Source organism: Anomaloglossus baeobatrachus, chromosome 2 (assembly GCF_048569485.1).
Source record: "Anomaloglossus baeobatrachus isolate aAnoBae1 chromosome 2, aAnoBae1.hap1, whole genome shotgun sequence".
NCBI classification, from domain to species: Eukaryota; Metazoa; Chordata; class Amphibia; order Anura; family Aromobatidae; genus Anomaloglossus; species Anomaloglossus baeobatrachus.
Window position 1 is genome coordinate 771,476,522 of NC_134354.1, and position 22,197 is coordinate 771,498,718.

At 53.8% G+C, this 22,197-nt stretch overlaps 1 protein-coding gene across 2 annotated transcripts in view; it reads left to right on the forward strand.

The window, feature by feature from the left end:
• CCDC83 (coiled-coil domain containing 83) overlaps positions 1 to 22,197 on the forward strand; it is a 111,906-nt gene that overhangs the window by 28,744 nt on the left and 60,965 nt on the right. For both annotated transcript variants that reach the window (XM_075334702.1, XM_075334704.1), the window contains one exon: positions 19,526 to 19,694. In XM_075334702.1, coding sequence (XP_075190817.1) covers positions 19,526 to 19,694 — 169 coding nt within the window. The remainder of the gene's footprint in view (positions 1 to 19,525; positions 19,695 to 22,197) is intronic.

Consider the following 22,197-nt stretch of genomic DNA (forward strand, 5'->3'; position numbering starts at 1 on the left):
CATGGAATGGAGGGGAGGCGAATGCTAGATGATAAAACTGCACACTGATGCTTGCATAGAGCGCTGCTCACATGCAGATGGCACAGTCACAAACCCGCAGCCTATTAGGTGACGCCCTTCTATTAGATCAGGCGGGCTGCCAAGCCGTACTCCACTGTATATCATGCACGAACAGACACTCTACAATGCAAGGCCCAACAGAAAGGGGCCTGGCTGTATCCTGTACAAACAAAAAATATGAGGTTTTTGTTGGTATTTATGGCCACAAAACGTAAGCCTACACCCTCGTCACGGGACCTCATGTCTGTAGGTCACTACACTAAATATAAAAAAGCAACAATAAGAGGATAATGTCCTCCAAAAATTAAGTATTATTCACAGCAAGTTGGGCTGCAGTGTGTACATCATATTTTTTTGTTTGTACAGGATACAGCCAGGCCCCTTTCTGTTGGGCCTTGCATTGTAGAGTGTCTGTCCGTGCATGATACACAGTGGGGTACGGCTTGGCAGCCCGCCTGATCTAATAGAAGGGCGTCACCTAATAGGCTGCGGGTTTGTGACTGTGCCATCTGCATGTGAACAGCGCTCTATGCAAGCCACTAGTGTGCAGTTTTATGATCTAGCATTCGCCTCCCCTCCATTCCATGGAGGTGTGTGTGTGATCTGCTTCTCCTGCACCTGTGATGCTTCCACATTAGTGGGGGTTTAGCTGTATCCTGGTAGAGCATTAGCTTTTTGCCTGGGCGATATACACAATACAGCCCAACTTGTTGTGAGTAATACTTAATTTTTGGAGGACATTGTCCTCTTTTTGTTGCTATATTGACCAATAGGTCACAACAGTTGCCAGCGATGACCAAATGCGGAGGGAGTCCTGGGGCCCCCCCTCAGCTTCCCTCAGCCACAATGAGATACAGACAGACGCTGATATCCACACAGAAGGCAAGTGTCGTGGGCGGGGAGGGAGCCGTCGCTGCTGCGCTCTCGCTGGCGCTCGGGTCCGGCGCTGCTGCTGCTGCTCGGTGGCTCGAGCGGTGGGCCGGATCCGGGGACTCGAGCGGCGCTCCTCGCCCGTGAGTGAAAGGGGTGGTTTGGTTTGGGGATTTGGTCCGTGACGCCATCCACGGTTTGTGGTGAAGGTGGGCACCACCGCTGCTGGTGACAGGGATCCCGGGAGCGTTGTTAGGGAGCAGCTGACATGTTTTCCCCCTCCGTGGGTAGGGGGGTTGGTGGTCCTGGGGCCCGGTTGAGGTGACGGGGAAGCAGGGCTGGCAAGGTGCAGGGTCGCTTGGGCGGCGCAGCGCGGTGCCGGTCGGCACGGTAGTACTCACTCAGCCATAAATGGAGGCACAGTCTCTGGTAAAACAAACGGCTGGATGGACGGGTCCCGCAGCTGGCTGCTGTGGCTTCTCCCGGACGGTTGGTGGTGGCTGCCTTTCCCTGCACCTTTTGTGTGTGTTCGGTCCCGATGGCTTCCCACCAGTAACCCGCTCCCCAGCGTCTATATGGGCTGGAGGAGCCCTTTTGCCCGCAGGCTCTGGCCCTGGGAACTCTAGCTGTGGCGGTGGCTGTATTTCCCTTGTGCTGTTTGGACGGTTGCCTTCAATCGGGTCTTGGCTGTTCGGAACCCCAGGGATTTCCAGTCACTAACGGATTTGACCTGTTTAACGGCAACTCCAAGCCTGGTCGGGGTCCGCAGGCCCTGCCGGTTTGTGCTGGCTTCACTTCGCTCCCCGGTTCTGTACCGGCGGGCCATCGCCCGTCCCCGGTCCTATGGATCCGCGTCGATCTGCCTCTCCTGCAGACAGCCACCACCGTCTGCCAACCTTGCTCTCGGTGCCCGGGCCACGTACCCGGACACAGTCAGTCTTGCTCCTCCACTACCACTTCCCTAACTGGAACTCATCTGACTCCTTTTCCCACCTCGAGGACTGTGAACTCCTCAGTGGGTGGGGCCAATCGCCTGGCTCTACCCCACCTGGTGTGGATTTCAGCCTCTGGAGGGAGGCAACAAGGATTTGTGTCTGGCTGATGTGCCTATCTCGGGGTGGGGGGTGTTGTGTTGTAGTCCCTGTGACGACCTGGCTAGTCCAGGGCACCACATTCCCCCTTGGTTAAATGCAGACCGTCCGCGGGCTGCCCGTCCATCACCGGTTTTATTTTCTTTTTAACTGTAAAAGGTAGAAAAACATACGAAAAACATTCAACAAAGCATTTTCTTTTTATGGATCTTCCCATAACGGGAGGCACGGTACTTTAACGTTACAAACGGTAGACATATTTATTAAAACGGACGGCTTCCGCTCTCCCACCCAAACAACCTGGCCCTGATGCTGCCTCTAAGAAGTGGGCAGCACCCCTTGACCCCAGTCCAGATCCAGGCTGCCCGAACGGGGACGGGTACGGTGTTTCGTACCCTACGGTCACTTCAGGGGACCCCACGTCCAGGGGGGGCCCCTGACCCCCGAAGGATGGCCACCGGTCCAGGTGGTGGCCGGGCCCCAGCCTACTCTGCTGCGGGCCCTTCCTCCAATCTGCCTCTCCAGAGGCAGTAACGGAAACATGCCAACTTATTTACATTCCCACTAGTTTGTGGTTGCCCTGCGAGTTCTTAGGCATGTCCATAAGTAGTTCCTTATGCACGGTACCAAAGGGTCCCTACGGGGACAACTTGCCGGCAACGGCCGGGTCAATCACAATCGACAATCAGGTGACATCTTCGGTTGATTACTTTCATTCATTTAACAGGTAACGGTACTGGTGGTCCCAACGGGGACAACGGTGCAACGGAAGACCGCTGACTTTACTTTAGGTCTACACCGCAGGCTGGAGAAGGGGACTGGGCCGGCTCCTGAGCCTCCTGGCCTCCTCTCAACTTGGCATCTAGGGCAAACCAGCCCCTCTCTCCGCAGTGCCGCGTGTATCGTACCAGATCTCCTGGGAGCAGGTTACGGCCCGGGTGGTCCTCTGGCAGGTGGACATTAACATCCCGGCAGGCCACAAACACTTCAGCCTCCAGGCCCGGCTCAAAGATGAATCCATATCCCCGACGGATATCGAACTTTCTTACTTGACCCTCGTGGATCGGGCCCCGTACCCGGAAGGTGGCTCTGCAGAGGCTCTCTTTCTCCTGGATGGTGCAGGCTATTAGCTCAGCCCTCCGCTTTTCCCTCTCCGCAATTTCTCGGCCCAGCGGGGTCGGTTCCCTGTCCCAGTAAGGGGCCGCTGCTTGCCCACGCGTGCTGGTCGGGCCCCGCGGGATTTCCACTACACTGCCCATTACTGGCGCCCTCGGTGCAAGATCCCGCGGTGTCATGGCCTGGGGCGCTGCCTGGCAGCAACGACCCGGCGCAGCCTCAGCTGAGGTGTGGGGGATGGGTACAGGGGTCCTCTCCCGCTTGACCTCCGCCTCCTCCTGCACGGGACGGATCACCGGAGCCGGAACGGAACTAGGCATGGTCACTTCTGGTGCCACTGGTACGTCTTCGCCGACGGGTAATGCCTTTGGAAGCTTCCAGGGAAGCGTCTCGGGGCGGCTACGGACTTTAGCTGCAGGCTGGTCCGCTTGGGCGGACGGGCAGGGTTCCGCTACCGGTTGTACGGGTAGCGGGCCTAGTGGCGGGGCGGTAGCGACTAATACGGGTAGCGGGGGAGGCAGCAGGGTGAGCGGGCGCAGACCGGGCCCCTCAGCCGCAGCGGCCGATCCTTTATGAATACAAGGGCGTGGGTCGCTTACCCGCTCCTCCAAATCTACCTCCACCTCGCGTCTCCGTATAGCCGCCACCACGTCCGCCATGTCGGCCTCCCACTCCTCCAGGAGGAGCTGCATTCGGACCTGCAGGCGGCTGCTCAGCTGGACGGTCCGGATCTCCACCCACGTCGCGGTACCAGGCGCGGGGACTGCGGTGTTACCGGACGGACTGTGCATACTGGCAACGGTATCTTCCAGGAACCAAAGTATGGCCGCAGAGTCCTGGCGTCCCTGCTTTTATAGCCGCGGTTTACATGCGGCCGGACGCCATCCGTCCCCCCTTGGTCTTTTCTCAGCACCTCCTCTTCAGGGGCGGGGCTTCGGCTTTCGCGCCTCCACTGCTCGAGAAGACGCTCGAGCAGGAAAATCTTCGCGCCCAAGATGGCGGATTCTGAAATTTTTCAGCCGGACACTGCCGGCGGGACACAAGGCGCACTTCTACCAGCCGGTAGAATGGTAAGATCCTGTTCGTGATGCCAAGTTGTCGCAGGCGGGGAGGGAGCCGTCGCTGCTGCGCTCCCGCTGGCGCTCGGGTCCGGCGCTCCTGCTGCTGCTCGGTGGCTCGAGCGGTGGGCCGGATCCGGGGACTCGAGCGGCGCTCCTCGCCCGTGAGTGAAAGGAGTGGTTTGGTTTGGGGATTTGGTCCGTGACGCCACCCACAGTTTGTGGTGAAGGTGGGCACCACCGCTGCTGGTGACGGGGATCCCGGGAGGGTTGTTAGGGAGCAGCTGAGATGTTTTCCCCCTCCGTGGGTAGGGGGGTTGGTGGTCCCGGGGCCCGGTTGAGGTGACGGGGAAGCAGGGCTGGCAAGGTGCAGGGTCGCTTGGGCGGGGCAGCGCTGTGCCGGTCGGCACGGTAGTACTCACTCAGCCATAAATGGAGGCACAGTCTCTGGTAAAACAAACGGCTGGATGGACGGGTCCTGCAGCCGGCTGCTGTGGCTTCTCCCGGACGGTCGGTGGTGGCTGCCTTTCCCTGCACCTTTTGTGTGTGTTTGGTCCCGATGGCTTCCCACCGGTAACCCGCTCCCCAGCGTGTATATGGGCTGGAGGAGCTCTTTTGCCCGCAGACTCTGGCCCTGGGAACTCTAGCTGTGGCGGTAGCTGTATCTCCCTTGTGCTGTTTGGACGGTTGCCTTCAATCGGGTCTTGGCTGTTTGGAAACCCCTGGAGTTCCGGTCACTAACGGATTTGACCTGTTTAACGGCGACTCCAAGCAGGGGTCTGCAGGCCCTGCCGGTTTGTGCTGGCTTCACTTCATTCCCTGGTTCGGTACCGGCAGGCCACCGCCCATCCCCGGTCCTACGGTTCCGCGTCGATCTGCCTCTCCTGCAGACGGCCACCACCGTCTGCCAATCTTGCTCTCGGTGCCCGGGCCACGTACCCGGACACGGTCAGTCTTGCTCCTCCACTACCACTTCCCTAACTGGAACTTATCTGACTCCTTTTCCCGCCTCCAGGACTGTGAACTCCTCAGTGGGTGGGGCCAACTGCCTGGCTCCACCCCACCTGGTGTGGACATCAGCCCCTGGAGGGAGGCAACAAGGATTTGTGTCTGGCTGATGTGCCTATCTCGGGGTGGGGGGTGTTGTGTTGTAGTCCCTGTGATGACCTGGCTAGTCCAGGGCGCCACACAAGGGCTGTGCGCTCCAAAAAAGACTAATTTATTTTCACACAGACAGGGTTTATCAAACTAATAGGGGCGTAACTGTGTCATGTACAGAGGCATTGGTTTTGTTTCTCGTCATAAACATAAGTTTCCATTTCTCAGCATAAATGAGTTTCGATTCCTGGTGTAAGCGTAAAACACAACTCTTATTGTCTTAAACCAGGCTGCAGGTCTTATCGCTCTGTCCTTGGGTCTCAGCATCTAGAGTCCTGGAATGCGCTCTCAGAGTCTGTTACGTAAACAAGTCTGGTCATGCTCTTTGCAAAGGAGAATGAATTTCTATGATTTTTCTAACCATTGAAAAAGTTAACTCTTTCCTCACAATCTATCAAGATCTTTATTAAAAATAAATAAATATCAATTGTGCAATTTTTACAGTGGCCAGTGAGGCTATTTTAAATTACCTACTTCTTGTCTTTTCAAGAACAGTTTTCTACAGTCTCATTATCATCAGAGGCAGGATTACAAAAACAGTTAATATCTCTCTATACACAGCTGATAATACGGGATCCACCAATCCCAATAGGTGCTCCCCTTCCCTTCACAATGACCTTTGCACACGCTCATTAGATACTCAATTCAAAGGATAGGTTCAGGGGTTTGTTCATTGCTGCTAATGTACATGTGAATTTCCTGAAACAACTGGAAATTAAAGTCTAATAAAGTCCTAGAGGCCAGTGAACAAAAAAAAAAAAATTGTTATAGATTGCAGTATGAAAAAAATTACATTTAACACAGAAACCTGATTTAAACAATAGGTATTTTTTTATTTTTTGATGAAAACTTCACTTCCGGGCATTGACTCATGAAGACATCTCCTGTCAATATTAGCGTGTACAAGTGTACAAATTTCATACAGTGGCCACCCCTGTTTTTAGTGAGGACCATGTACCAGTAGATCTTACTCTAGTGAAATGGGTGGCTTAGTGGTTAGCATTGTACGGTGGCTCAGTGGTTAGTACTGTACACTGTACACTGCTCAGTGATACTGTACACTGTACTGTGCACTGTACTCACTGTACACTGCTCACTGTACACTGTACACTGCTCAGTGATTAGCACTGTACGGTGGCTCAGTGATTAGCACTGTACAGTGGTTCAGTGGTTACCACTGTATGGTGGCTCAGTGGTTAGCACTCTATAGTGACTCAATAGTTAGCACTGTATGGTGGCTCAGTTATTAGCTCTGTACGGTGTGCTTAGTGGTTAGTGTGACGCCCTGGACTAGCCAGGTAGTCACAGGCATGACACCGCCCACACCCCCTCCCCTAGACAGGTCCATCCGTCAAACTAAAATCCATGTTGCCCCCCTCCAGGGGCTGATGTCCACACCAGGGGGTGGGCCAGGCGGTTGGCCCCACCCACCGAGGAGTTCACAGTCCTGGAGGCGGGAAAAAGAGCAGTAGTTGGTCAGAGAGTGACGGTGAGAGAGGAGTGGAGTGAGGAGCCCAGGGTGGGCAGGAGGAATGAAGTGAAGTAAAGGAGAGGTGAAGCTGCCAGTGTCTGGGAAGGAGCCCGGGCACGGAGAGCAAGGTCGGCAGACGGTGGTGGCCGTCTGCAGGAGTAGGTGCAGGTCGGTGAAACCGAAGGGCCGGAGACGGGCGGTGACCCGCCGGTACCGAGCCGGGAAGCAGAACCTGCATCAGCACGAAAGGGCAGGGCCATCGGACCCTGACCAGGCTAGAAGCCGCCGGCAAAGGTCAAATCCGAGTGTGACCGGAACCCCCGAGGTTCCCTAACTACCAAGTCCTGTCAGAAGGCAACCGCCCAACCCGTCAGGATAGAGAGCCACCGCCAAGGGCTAGAGATCCAAAGGGCCAGCGCCTGCGGGCAACGAGAGCTCCTTAGGGCATATGTTATGATCCGGAACCAAGGAAGACCACCACAAATCATTGGTAAAAGGTGACAAGAGCATTGGCAAGTGATCTGGCCGCCATCCCCTTACTAACCATCACAACTAGAAGTAGCCGAGGGGTGAACTAACATCCTGTGCACCGCGAACCCAGCCGGAGAACTAACTATCCTAAAGGAAGGAAAGATGAATAACTCTCTGCCTCAGAAAATAGACAAGAATAGCAAGCCCCCCCCATTCAAAGACTGCGGTGATATAGGGAAAAACACAATACACAGATAGATGACAGGATTAGCAAAACATGAGGCCCCGACTAACTAAAATAGGAAAGGACAGGAAAGGGACTGATGGTGGCCAGAGTAAAACCCTGCAAAATTCCAAATTCCTGATAGTACAAAAAGGCCCTCAGATCGCACGATCTGCACTCTGTCCTATACCAGGTGCTTTTGTCATACCAATGAACAGAAAACAAGAATCATAACAAATTCATAACAGATTCAACAAGACAGAAACACATGGACCCAAAGGAGCTATACTCCAAACAGAACTGCAGGGAGTTCCCCAGCCATGCAACTGAAGGGAAAATCCCTGCATGCAAATAAACTGAAAACAACCACAGCAAATGACAAACCCAGATAAGAGCAAAAGAACCAAACAATAAATAAAGAGCAAGCACTTATCTGGGGTAGATGTGGTGTGGAGCAGAATGAAGCAGGCTGGTGATACAAAGAACAACTGACATCCGGCATAGCCTGCTATCAGACCAGGATTTAAATAAGCAGAGAGTTAGCAAAGGAAACGCCCATTGCACAACACACCTGGTCCAAGTCCAAACCATTCCTGGCCACCAGACGGAGCCTCTCAGCAGCCAAAACATAGCTAACATTCACAACAGGCATATACACCAGGGAGTGGACTACCGTTGGGAAACCATCATAGTCAAGCCAGTTTCAGGGTGCAGGGAAAGACAGCCGCCACCACCTGTCCGGGGAGAGCACAGACGCAGCAGCCGGCTGCGGGACTCATCCATCCAGCCGTTTGGTTTACCGAGGACTTTGTGCATTTGTATCTGAGTGAGTACACCAGTGCCGTCCGGCACCGCGCCGCGCTGTCCCTGCAACCCTGCACCCCAGCTATCCAGCCTCCCCGCATCATCACCGGGCCCCGGGATCACCAACCCCTACCCACTGAGGGGAGAACATCCTAGCTTCTCCCTACCATCTCTCCCGGGATCCCCGTCACCAGCAGCGGTGGTGCCATCATCACCACGTCCCGTGGGTGGCGTCACGAACTATCTCCCCAAACAAATCACCCCTTTTCACTCACAGATGAGGAGCTCTGCTCGAGTCCCCGGGTCCGGCCCACCGCTCGAGCCACCGAGCAGCAGCAGCAGAAGCCCCGGACCTGAGCGTAGTGAGCGCGCCCCTCCGCCCGCGACAGCTTGGCGTCATGAACAGGATAGAACCGGTCTACCTACCGGTAGAAGTGCGCCCCGCCAGATGCGTCCGGCCGAAAAATTCGGAATTCCGCCATCTTTTGGCGCGAAGATTTCCCGCTCGAGCGTCTTCTCCGAGCAGTAAAGGCGCGAAAACGAAGCCCCGCCCCTGAAGCCGGAAGTGCAAGAGAAAACCAAGGGGGGACGGAAAAAGATGTCCGTGTCTGGCGGAGGAGCGCTGACCGCAGGAGCGGCAGTGCTTACGGCTGCATGTAATTAGCACTGCAGAATTGCAGGGACACCAGGACTCTGCCGGAACACGTTCCTGGACCCAGCAGCAAGATGTGCCAGGAGCTCCAGTCCACGGTCCACTCCATGATGGCGGAGTGGACATCGGAGAAGAAGGGCCTGGCTGCAACCGTGTGGGCATGCGAAGTGGATGTGGTTTACGAGGAGCCGGTAAGCGACCCACGCCCCTATGTCCCCGAGGGAATAGCCGCTGCGTCTGAGGGGCCCGGCCTGCTGCCATCCACTACGCCACCTCCCTTACTGCCCATGCCCGCAGCCACTGCCCCGACCGACCCGTTACCACTGTCACCGGTAGCGGAGCTCGCAGCGTCTGTGGGAGAGGGCCCAGCAGACCCGCGGCCCCCGGGCCTCACCTTTACCACCGCCCTGGCACCCGTCCCGGCTTCCATCCTGGCCGCGATGGAGATGACGACGGCTCCGGCAGTCCGCCCGGCCGCAACGGAGGCGATCCGCAACCCGACGCCAGCACCGCAAGCCACGCTGACCGCTTCCAGACACCTGGCCTCGGCTGAAGCACCGCGGGGACGTAGCTGCCAAGCGGCAGAGTAGGCCACGTCACAGCGGGGCCCCTCACTACTGGAGGTGCCGGTCGTAGCCGGCACGGAGGGACTCCGGCTGGGCCTGTCCCCCAAACCGGCTGATCAGGAGCGGTGGCCATGGCAGCTGTGCCCTAAGACTGCTGCTTGGAGAAAAAGGATGCGGCAGCGGTCCACACGTCCTAACCTAGGTAGACCCCCGCTTCGGTATAGGGAAATTGACCTTTAGGGGGCAGCATGTTGATTGTTCCAGTTGTGAATGAATGAGTACCAATCACCTGAGTTGTAACCTGATTGCCGTCCGTTTTCAGAAAAACCATTGTCCCCCGTTGGGACCGGTATTGTCCCTGTTTAATGAGACCATTAAGCCCGCATGAGGAACTGCTCATGGACAAGGCCGAGAACTAGCAGGCCAGCCACGGACTTGTGGCCTTGTAAATAGTTATTTGGGCTGGGAACCGTTGCCGCCTCCGGAGAGGCAGGTTGGAGGAAGGACCCGCAGCAGAGCAGGCTGGGGTCCGGTCACCACCAGGACCGGTGACCATCCTCCGGGGGTCAGGGGCCCCCCTGGACGTGGGGTCCCCTGACGTGACAGGGTGAAAGGGGTGCTGCCCGTTTCTTAGGGGCAGCATCAAGGTGTAGGTTACTTGGGTGGGAGAGCGGAAGACCACGAACCCGTCCGTTGTTATTAAAAATGTTTTTATGCCGTTCAGTAACGTTTAAGAAAGTGCCTCCCGTCAGGGAAGATATAAAATATGCATATTGTTTATTTGTTCTTGTGTGAGCTTTATATCTTTACAGAAAATAAAACCGGTGATGGACGGGCAGCCCGCGGACGGTCTGCATTTCACCAAGGGGGAATGTGACGCCCTGGACTAGCCAGGTAGTCACAGGCATGACACCGCCCACACCCCCTCCCCTAGACAGGTCCATCCGTCAAACTAAAATCCTTGTTAGCCCCCTCCAGGGGCTGATGTCCACACCAGGTGAGGTGGAGCCAGGCGGTTGGCCCCACCCACCGAGGAGTTCACAGTCCTGGAGGCGGGAAAAAGAGCAGTAGTTGGTTAGAGAGTGACGGTGAGAGAGGAGTGGAGTGAGGAGCCCAGGGTGGGCAGGAGGAGTGAAGTGAAGTAAAGGAGAGGTGAAGCTGCCAGTGTCTGGGAAGGAGCCCGGGCACGGAGAGCAAGGTCGGCAGACGGTGGTGGCCGTCTGCAGGAGTAGGTGCAGGTCGGTGAAACCGAAGGACCGGAGACAGACGGTGACCCGCCGGTACCGAGCCGGGAAGCAGAACCTGTATCAGCACGAGAGGGCAGGGCCATCGGACCCTGACCAGGCTAGAAGCCGCCGGCAAAGGTCAAATCCGAGTGTGACCGGAACCCCCGAGGTTCCCTAACTACCAAGTCCCGTCAGAAGGCAACCGCCCAACCCGTCAGGATAGAGAGCCACCGCCAAGGGCTAGAGATCCAAAGGGCCAGCGCCTGCGGGCAACGAGAGCTCCTTAGGGTATATACACCAGGGAGTGGACTACCGTTGGGAAACCATCATAGTCAAGCCAGTTTCAGGGTGCAGGGAAAGACAGCCACCACCACCTGTCCGGGGAGAGCACAGACGCAGCAGCCGGCTGCGGGACCCGTCCATCCAGCCGTTTGGTTTACCGAGGACTTTGTGCATTTGTATCTGAGTGAGTACACCAGTGCCGTCCGGCACCGCGCCGCGCTGTCCCTGCAACCCTGCACCCCAGCCATGCATCCTCCCAGCATCTTCACCGGGCCCCGGGATCACCAACCCCTACCCACGGAGGGGAGAACATCCTAGCTGCTCCCTACCATCTCTCCCGGGATCCCCGTCACCAGCAGCGGTGGTGCCATCATCACCATGTCCCGTGGGTGGCGTCACAAACTATCTCCCCAAACAAATCACCCCTTTTCAATCACGGGTGAGGAGCTTTGCTCGAGTCCCCGGGTCCGGCCCACCGCTCGAGCCACTGAGCAGCAGCAGCAGAAGCCCCGGACCCGAGCGTGGCGAGCGCGCCCCTCCGCCCGCGACATTAGCACTGTATAGTGGCTTAGTGGTTAGCTCTGTACGGTGACTCAGTGGTTAGCACTGTATATGGCTCAGTGGTTAGCACTGTATGGTGGCTCAGGTGTTAGCCCTGTACAGTGGCTCAGTGGTTGGCACTATATGGTGGCTCAGTGGTTGGCACTGTACGGTGGCTCAGTGGTTGACACTGTATGGTGGCTCAGTGGTTAGCAGTAAAGCGTTGGGGTCCTGGTTCTAAATCCCACCAAGGACAACTCTGCAAGGAGTTTGTATGTTCTCCCCGTGTTTGTGTGGGTTTCCTCTGGGTTCTCTGGTTTCCTCCCACACTCCAAAGACTGATAGGGAATATAGATTGTGAGCCCCAATGGGGACAGTGATGATCACATCTGTATAGCGCTGTGGAATTAATAGCGCTATAGAAGGGAGTAATATAAATAAATAACATATATTCAATGTGCAGGTGAGCTAAAATCCGGCAACTAGGTAATAATGTCCAGGGTTCAAGGAGCCAAACCATTGGCAATCAACTGATTTTCAGAGGGGGTTTCCCTGTAAAGTAAATAATGGCATAATAGAAAGATATGGCATCACTAACTAATGAGTGGGCCTTTAGGGGAGTATATACTATATATATTATATATTATACTATATATATTATATACCTGGCATTCAGCTAGAAGAGACATATGAGCGTAGAGACGAAAGTCCGTTTCAGTTGGATTCTGACAACACTTCGTATCAGCGTCCCCTTACGGTAAAATCATATTGTCAGTAGATCAGCCTTGAAACTCCTGACTTTCCACACCTAAATCAGGACCATTGGACGTTTATTATAGAGCCCACTATTATTCCATTAAAAATGGAAATTTACTGTAAAAGAAAAGTAATTAAAAATACCTGCAGGTCACTTTACAGCATAAATGTTCCAGTGTAGTCTCATATTAATTATTGTGTACAGCTTCTTTGCAGGCCGAGGCCTGTGTGTTTCTACGGCAACAGACTATAAACAGGCCCCGTGTAGTCTGATCTTGCAGTCATAGTGCTTCACTGTTTTCCTGCACCAAGCTTAAGGGTATGTGCGCACTAGGCGTTTTTTTCACGCTGCGTTTTTATGTGCGTTTTTGTCTCAAAAAACGCACCCGCGGCTTAAAAAAACGCACCCGCGGCTAAAAAACGCATGCGTTTTTACCGCGATTTGGTGCGTTTTTTGCTGCGTTTTTGCTCACTGCGTTTTTAATCAGTGCACAATGCCATTAAAGATTGTTGATGAAAAAAAAAAAGCTCTGATGTCATTTCCTTCTTCAAAATGTTCATTGTATGCAGGAGAGCAGACAGCTGCAGAACTAGTGTATGCAGGAGAGCAGACAGCAGCTGCAGAACTACAAGGCTCAGCATCCTCCTTCCAGGACTGTATGCAGGATTTCTTTGCCCCCCCCCAAACAAAAAAAATGACGTGGGCCTCGCCATATTTTTGTATGCTAGCCGGGTACAGCAGGCAGGTACGGGCTGCCCCCAACCCCCAGCTGCCTATTTGTACCCGTCTGGGAACCAAAAATATAGGGAAGCCCTTTTTTTTTTAATTATTTCATGAATTTCATGAAATAATTTAAAAAAAAAAATGACGTGAGCTTCGCCCAATTTTTGAGTCCAGCCGGGTACAACTAGACAGCTGGGGATTGGAATCCACAGTGCAGGGTGCCCATGCTTTCTGGGCACCCCCGCTGTGAATTGCAGTCCCGCAGCCACCCCAGAAAATGGCGCTTTCATAGAAGCGCCATCTTCTGGCGCTGTATCCAACTCTTCCAGCTGCCCTGATGCCGGGTGGCTAGCTAGGTAATAATGGAGTTAGGGCTAGCTGTATATTATCAGCTGGCCCTAAGCCCGAAATTCATGGTGTCACGCCAATTTTAGACATGGCCACCATGAATTTCTAGTAAAGATAAAAAAAAAACACAACAACCAGAAAAATATTTTTATTTTAAATAAAACACAACACAATTAGTGACTCCATCTTTATTAAAATATAGAACCCCCCTCCGCAGTAATCCTGGGTCAAGGGTCCCGCGCCGTCCAATCCGGATCCAATATCATCTGATCGGTTTGCTGGAAGGCAAAGCGATCAGATGATGTGTCAGGTTCAAGGGGCTGAAGCACATCACACATCAGCTGATTGTATAAAAGCCGATTATACAAATCAGCTGATGCATCGGTGCACAAAAAAAAAAAAATAAAAAAAAAAATATATACTCACTTATGTGCTGATTACCGGCAGCTCCTGGAGCGATGGGGCGGGAGTCTGATCCTGTCCCATCGCTGCCGGAGCTGCCGGTAATCAGCTGATGAAGTCTCCTGACGGCAGGATCAGCTGATAGCCGGCCGGGCGACACCGCGAGAATTACGATCAGCTGATGCGTCAGGTGACTGCATCAGGTGATCCACCGCCAGGTCCTGCAATCGCTGAAAACGCAGTGACATTGCTTCCCCAGCAATGTCTATGGGTTTTCAGAAGTGCTGTCCTCACACAGCGTTTTTTTGTAGCTGCGTTTTTGATTTATATACTCACTTATGTGCTGATTACCGGCAGCTCCGGCAGCGATGGGACAGGATCAGACTCCCGCCCCATCGCTCCAGGAGCTGCCGGTAATCAGCACATAAGTGAGTATATATTTTTTTTTTTTATTTTTTTTTTTTTGTGCACCGATGCATCAGCTGATTTGTATAATCGGCTTTTATACAATCAGCTGATGTGTGATGTGCTTCAGCCCCTTGAACCTGACACATCATCTGATCGCTTTGCCTTCCAGCAAACCGATCAGATGATATTGGATCCGGATTGGATGGCGCGGGACCCTTGACCCAGGATTACTGCGGAGGGGGGTTCTATATTTTAATAAAGATGGAGTCACTAATTGTGTTGTGTTTTATTTAAAATAAAAATATTTTTCTGGTTGTTGTGTTTTTTTTTTATCTTTACTAGAAATTCATGGTGGCCATGTCTAAAATTGGCGTGACACCATGAATTTCGGGCTTAGGGCCAGCTGATAATATACAGCTAGCCCTAACTCCATTATTACCTAGCTAGCCACCCGGCATCAGGGCAGCTGGAAGAGTTGGATACAGCGCCAGAAGATGGCGCTTCTATGAAAGCGCCATTTTCTGGGGTGGCTGCGGGACTGCAATTCACAGCGGGGGTGCCCAGAAAGCATGGGCACCCTGCACTGTGGATTCCAATCCCCAGCTGTCTAGTTGTACCCGGCTGGACTCAAAAATTGGGCGAAGCTCACGTCATTTTTTTTTTAAAATTATTTCATGAAATTCATGAAATAATTAAAAAAAAAAGGGCTTCCCTATATTTTTGGTTCCCAGCCGGGTACAAATAGGCAGCTGGGGGTTGGGGGCAGCCCGTACCTGCCTGCTGTACCCGGCTAGCATACAAAAATATGGCGAAGCCCACGTCATTTTTTTTGTTTGGGGGGGGCAAAGAAATCCTGCATACAGTCCTGGAAGGAGGATGCTGAGCCTTGTAGTTCTGCAGCTGCTGTCTGCTCTCCTGCATACACTAGTTCTGCAGCTGTCTGCTCTCCTGCATACAATGAACATTTTGAAGAAGGAAATGACATCAGAGCTTTTTTTTTTTCATCAGCAATCTTTAATGGCATTGTGCACTGATTAAAAACGCAGTGAGCAAAAACGCAGCAAAAAACGCACCAAATCGCGGTAAAAACGCATGCGTTTTTTAGCCGCGGGTGCGTTTTTTTTAGCCGCGGGTGCGTTTTTTTGAGACAAAAACGCACATAAAAACGCAGCGTGAAAAAAACGCCTAGTGCGCACATACCCTAATAAGGATAAAAAGTCCCAACCACACACCCCGAAGAAAGCGATCAGCATTGTAACCAAATATCCCTCGTCAGAGCCTCCGTCACCCGTCCTGCTAGATTTCCCTCCAAAGCAACAAACACCACAATGGCGGCCTGACAGATCCTATTATAAGTCAGTGAGGTCCATCATGTGACAGATGTCATCATGACTTCTGATCAGAATTGGGGGAAAAAAGTAATTTGCAGAAAAAGAAATTCTGTAAATCTTTCTCATTTGACTGCCAAATAGCACATATGACCCCCTTAAGAAGACGACATGCCAAACCCCACAGAGCCGAGGCCCACCCATAGGCCGCAGGCCTGAGCCCCACAGTATACAGACCCCAAACTATTGTGTATACTAAACTCAGACCACCCATTTTAAGTACAAAGCACCTACATATATAGACCCCTCTGCCTTAGACTATTCTAACTGCAGTGGCCATTAAAATGTTGAAAACAACCCCCTATCCTGTAAGCCCCTTCTAATGGATGTAGCCATGGGTGGTCAATCACAGCAGGGGAGCAGGAGGTGGTAATGAGGTGGTGATGGGGGGAGCAGGAGGTATTAATAGGGGAGAGCAGGAGGTGGTGATGGGGGGGAGCAGGAGGTGGTGATGGGGGGAGCAGGAGGTATTAATGGGGGAGAGCAGGAGGTATTAATGGGGGAGAGCAGGAGGTGGTGATGGGGGGAGCAGGAGGTGGTGATGGGGGGAGCAGGAGGTGGTGATGGGGGGAGCAGGAGGTGGTGATGGGGGGAGCAGGAGGTGGTGATGGGGGAGAGCAGGAGGTGTTGATGGGGGAGAGAAGGAGGTGTTGATGGGGGAGAGAAGGAGGTGTTGATGGGGGAGAGCAGGAGGTGGTGATGGGGAGAGCAGGAGGTGATAATGAGGTGGTGATGGGTGGAGCAGGAGGTGGTGATGGGGGGAGCAGGAGGTGGTGATGGGGGGAGCAGGAGGTGGTGATGGGGGAGAGCAGGAGGTGTTGATGGGGGAGAGCAGGAGGTGGTGATGGGGGGAGCAGGAGGTGGTGATGGGGGGAGCAGGAGGTGTTGATGGGGGAGAGCAGGAGGTGTTGATGGGGGAGAGCAGGAGGTGTTGATGGGGGAGAGAAGGAGGTGTTGATGGGGGAGAGAAGGAGGTGTTGATGGGGGAGAGAAGGAGGTGTTGATGGGGGAGAGCAGGAGGTGGTGATGGGGTGAGCAGGATGTGGTGATGGGGAGAGCAGGATGTGGTGATGGGGAGAGCAGGAGGTGGTGATGGGGGGAGCAGGAGGTGGTGATGGGGGGAGCAGGAGGTGGTGATGGGGAGAGCAGGAGGTGGTGATGGGGGGAGCAGGAGGTGGTGATGGGGGGAGCAGGAGGTGGTGATGGGGGGAGCAGGAGGTGGTGATGGGGAGAGCAGGAGGTGGTGATGGGGGGAGCAGGAGGTGTTTATAGGGGGAGCAGGAGGTGGTGATGGGGCAGAACCAAAGCAGGAGGTGTTGATGAAGGAGAGCAGGAGGTGGTGATGAAGGAGAGCAGGAGGTGGTGATGAAGGAGAGCAGGAGGTGGTGATGGAGGGAGCAGGAAGTGATGATGGAGGGAGCCGGAGGTGGTGATGGGGGGAATCGGAAGTGGTGATGAGGGGAGCAGGAGGTGGTGATGGGGGGGAGCAGGAGGTGGTGATGGGGGGAGCAGGAGGTGGTGATGGAGAGAGCAGGAGGTGGTGATGGAGGGAGCAGGAAGTGATGATGGAGGGAGCCGGAGGTGGTGATGGGGGGAATCGGAAGTGGTGATGAGGGGAGCAGGAGGTGTTGATGGGGGAGAGAAGGAGGTGTTGATGGGGGAGAGAAGGAGGTGTTGATGGGGGAGAGAAGGAGGTGTTGATGGGGGAGAGAAGGAGGTGTTGATGGGGGAGAGCAGGAGGTGGTGATGGGGTGAGCAGGATGTGGTGATGGGGAGAGCAGGATGTGGTGATGGGGAGAGCAGGAGGTGGTGATGGGGGGAGCAGGAGGTGGTGATGGGGGGAGCAGGAGGTGGTGATGGGTGGAGCAGGAGGTGGTGATGGGGGAGCAGGAGGTGGTGATGGGGGGGAGCAGGAGGTAGTGATGGGGGAGCAGGAGGTGGTGATGGGGGGAGCAGGAGGTGGTGATGGGGGGAGCAGGAGGTGGTGATGGGTGGAGCAGGAGGTGGTGATGGGTGGAGCAGGAGGTGGTGATGGGGGAGCAGGAGGTGGTGATGGGTGGAGCAGGAGGTGGTGATGGGGGGAGCAGGAGGTGGTGATGGGGGGAGCAGGAGGTGTTTATAGGGGGAGCAGGAGGTGGTGATGAGGGAGCAAGAGGTGGTGATAGGGGGAGCAGGAGGTGTTTATAGGGGGAGCAGGAGGTGGTGATGGGGCAGAAGCAGGAGGTGTTGATGAAGGAGAGCAGGAGGTGTTGATGAAGGAGAGCAGGAGGTGGTGATGGAGAGAGCAGGAGGTGATGATGGAGGGAGCAGGAAGTGATGATGGAGGGAGCCGGAGGTGGTGATGGAGGGAATCGGAAGTGGTGATGAGGGGAGCAGGAGGTGGTGATGGGGGGGAGCAGGAGGTGGTGATGGGGGGAGCAGGAGGTGGTGATGGGTGGAGCAGGAGGTGGTGATGGGTGGAGCAGGAGGTGGTGATGGGTGGAGCAGGAGGTGGTGATGGGTGGAGCAGGGGGTGGTGATGGGTGGAGCAGGAGGTGGTGATGGGTGGAGCAGGAGGTGGTGATGGGGGAGAGCAGGAGGTGGTGATGGGTGGAGCAGGAGGTGGTGATGGGGGAGCAGGAGGTGGTGATGGGTGGAGCAGGAGGTGGTGATGGGGGTAGCAGGAGGTAGTGATGAGGGAGCAGGAGGTGGTGATGGGAGAGCAGGAGGTGGTGATGGGGGAGCAGGAGGTGGTGATGGGGGGAGCAGGAGGTAGTGATGGGGGAGCAGGAGGTAGTGATGGGGGGAGCAGTAGGTGGTGATGGGGGGAGCAGGAGGTAGTGATGGGGGGAGCAGGAGGTAGTGATGGGGGGAGCAGTAGGTGGTGATGGGGGGAGCAGGAGGTGGTGATGGGGGAGCAGGAGGTAGTGATGGGGGAGCAGGAGGTGGTGATGGGGGAGCAGGAGGTAGTGATGGGGGGAGCAGGAGGTGGTGATGGGGGGAGCAGGAGGTGGTGATGAGGGAGCAGTAGGTAGTGATAGGGAGGAGCAGGAGGTAGTGATGGGGGAGCAGGAGGTGGTGATGGGGGGAGCAGGAGGTAGTGATGGGGGAGCAGGAGGTGGTGATGAGGGGAGCAGGAGGTGGTGATGGGTGGAGCAGGAGGTGGTGATGGGGAGCAGGAGGTGGTGATGGGTGGAGCAGGAGGTGGTGATGGGGGAGCAGGAGGTGGTGATGGGGGGAGCAGGAGGTGGTGATGGGGAGGAGCAGGAGGTGGTGATGGGGGAGCAGGAGGTGGTGATGGGTGGAGCAGGAGGTGGTGATGGGGGAGCAGGAGGTGGTGATGGGGGGAGCAGGAGGTGGTGATGGGGGGGAGCAGGAGGTAGTGATGAGGGAGCAGGAGGTGGTGATGGGTGGAGCAGGAGGTGGTGATGGGGGGAGCAGGAGGTGGTGATGGGGGGAGCAGGAGGTGGTGATGGGGGGGAGCAGGAGGTAGTGATGGGGGAGAGCAGGAGGTGGTGATGGGGGGGAGCAGGAGGTAGTGATGAGGGAGCAGGAGGTGGTGATGGGGGAGCAGTAGGTAGTGATAGGGAGGAGCAGGAGGTAGTGATGGGGGGGAGCAGGAGGTAGTGATGGGGGAGCAGGAGGTGGTGATGGTGGGGAGCAGCTGCTGCCAAAGCGTGAGAGGGCAGGGAGTAAAATCTGATGTTCCTACTCCAAGTGCGAGGCTTATACATTGGTGATGAAACATTTCTGGACAAGTGAAGTGAAGTGTAGGGTTGTGATTTTTCAGATGGTAGGCATACCCCCTGAGGGTGCGGGACAAACCGCATAGGGTACGTGTACCGCAGGCTGGGAAGCTTCTTCATGGTAACATACATTTGATAGGTAAGCAAGAAGTAAGCAAGTATCATTGACTCTAATGTACCCCGTAGAATGAGCGCCTGAAAGCCGAGCAATCCGTGCACGTTAAGGAGCTGCTGAGCGAGGCAAAGGACCAGGAAAAAGAAGTGGAAAAGAAAGAAGTCGTCAATAGAGAACAAGTGGATGAGATGATAAAAGAGAAATGGGGATATATCCGCCAAAAGAAAATTCTATTTGAAGGTACTGGACCAAATATTACATTGTATCATAGTACCCGGTAATCCTAAATATTCATCTATAAAAAAAGCGCAATTTTAGGTCCAATTTTGAGTTAAATAACACTATGAGGCAAGAGCTTTTATGCCATGTTCGCCAATCTTAGGGTCCAGATGTATTGTGAGCAGCTAGATATTGTCTTCTCTCCAATCTCATCATCAGACCAAATCTCAGATAAGTCGAAAGTTGATAAAAAAAAATTAAAAAACACTTCTCGCGCTCTAACCGGCATGAGAAACGGCCAGCTCGGCATTCTCACATAAGTTTTGCTAAGTGTCAGAATATTGTGTTTTGCTTTTTATTTTTAATCTGATTCATATCTAAATTTCCATCTTCTTTCCTTTTAAGATATGGTGTCCCGACCAAAACAGACATGAGATCTTCACAATAAGACGATAGTTAAAAAAACGTATAAAAAGTACTGGGTCAAGTCTTCTACATGTGTACTTAAAGGGGTTGTCCACTACTTTAACATTAATGGCCTATCCTTAGGATAGGTCATCAGTGTGTGATCAGCCGGGGTCCAACACCTGTTACCCCCGCCGTTCAGCTGTTCTTGGTGCCGGCAGCGGCAACAGTTGGCCGGAAATGCTCAGTTCCGGAGCTTCTCCATCTTCTGGTAGCATTCGCCACCGGGTACTGCAAATCCACCTTGAATTCCAATCAATAGGACGCGGATGTGCAGTACTGACGAGGCAGCTCCGGAACTGAGCATGTACATGTGACGCCCCTGGACTAGTCAGGGTGTCACAGGGTACTGCACCCTCTTTATCTTTTGGTGCAGGACTCGACCCCTCATGGTTCCGGGTTCCCAACTTATGGTACTGCCTCCATCAGCATCCAAATCCCAACCACACCTCACATCACACCCTGTCAGACACACTAATGGGCTGCCTAGTTGGAATAGGGCCGCCCACCTAGGGGTCAGGTAGGCTGCTGGGAGGGAAGTCAGCAGAACAGTGTTAGCCCTCAAGGGGGCTGAGGAAGTAGTAGCTCCCTGTATGTTGTCGGTTGGGTCGCAGACGGTGGTCTGGGCCCGGATGAGTCGGAGACCCGGTTGCAGGGTATTGAGGCTGGGTGCCTAGACCCGGTCTTAGAGGACGGACAGCATCTCAAGCCTAATAACCGGTCCGGGACCGAAAGCACGGCGGGGTACAGGACTCTATGTCAGGTAGTAGCTTCAGGCATCCCGGCAATTAACCTGTGGAGGAAAGTGTCTTCACGAATTGTCCCCAATAAGCCACCCCGGTGGCTTCACGAACTCTTATCCGCTGTGAATACCCCCTTTACATTTGAAGTGGCCGTGAGCCCCCGGGTCTGGAGACCCTTGAGCCACAGCAAACCACGGATCCGAGCGGTTCGACCACTGCAGGCACTGGTACCGAGAATAGCTGATCAGTGGGGGTACTGGGTGTCAGTTCGTGGCCTCTCACACATTGATGACCTAGCCTAAGGAGAAGAGGAATCCATTTCTCACACTTGTTCCTTCATTGTAAGTTTTAAAAATGTTTATGGAGCATGGGCTGCTCCTTTTTTTTTTTGCTGAGATGCAGCTTGCTGTAGCAGAAGGCTTCTCCGAGCTGCATGTCAAATTAAGCTGAAGATGTTTGGTAGATATGATGTTTTAGAAGATCTTGTAGAAAGGCTGAAAAATGTTTTTTACTTGCCTTCATTTTTAGAGGTACTGTCCCTTTAAATACCAGCCTCCGATTCATCGTAAAATATTTTCTATATGATATTCCCAGTGAAATTCTCCTGGGGATGAGATTATTTTTACTTTTTTTTTTTTTTTTGCACAGCGCTGCAGTAATACTCAACATTTATCTCCCTAGAGCCCAGATCTCCCGGCTCCCTCTTCCACTTCATCTCGGCAAGTCTATTAGTTTAAGAGCAATTAAGTATCGCAGGCCGCCCTTAAAGTGGAGCTCAAAAGCCCAAGGATCTGCTTAGTCAAATGAGAGGGGAATTCAACAAGGGAAGGAAGCACAAAACCAAAGCTTAGATAAGCGGGCGAATGTTCCTCGTGAGAATCCTCCATGGAAATGCTCTTGTTCGGGATGACCTTGTAAGTGAAGGTTAATCTACGGCTTTTATTGCCAGGAAAAAACAGCTCCGATTGCACATATTGCAATCAAACTTGGCATCTGCAGTCACCATATCTTTTCCCATCTTTATAAATGTTCACAATACTCCTAAGTCACCAATAAAATTCATTAATAGTAATGTATTAAAAAAAAGTAGGAAGGAGGGATAGGAGGGGGATGCAGCTGCAGTAACTTTTCCTCAGTGCATATGTGTGTGAGGTTCCAGCTAGAAAAGGAGAGAAACGTCCAATGGAAGCCTGAATGTAGGACCACCGAGCCAATATCAGGGTAAAGTAGTTATTCCCTCATCTTCTAGCAGCCTGTAATTCCGCTCTCCCTGTCTGTAGTCTCTCTGCTAATATCAGCAACCCTCCTTAGTCACT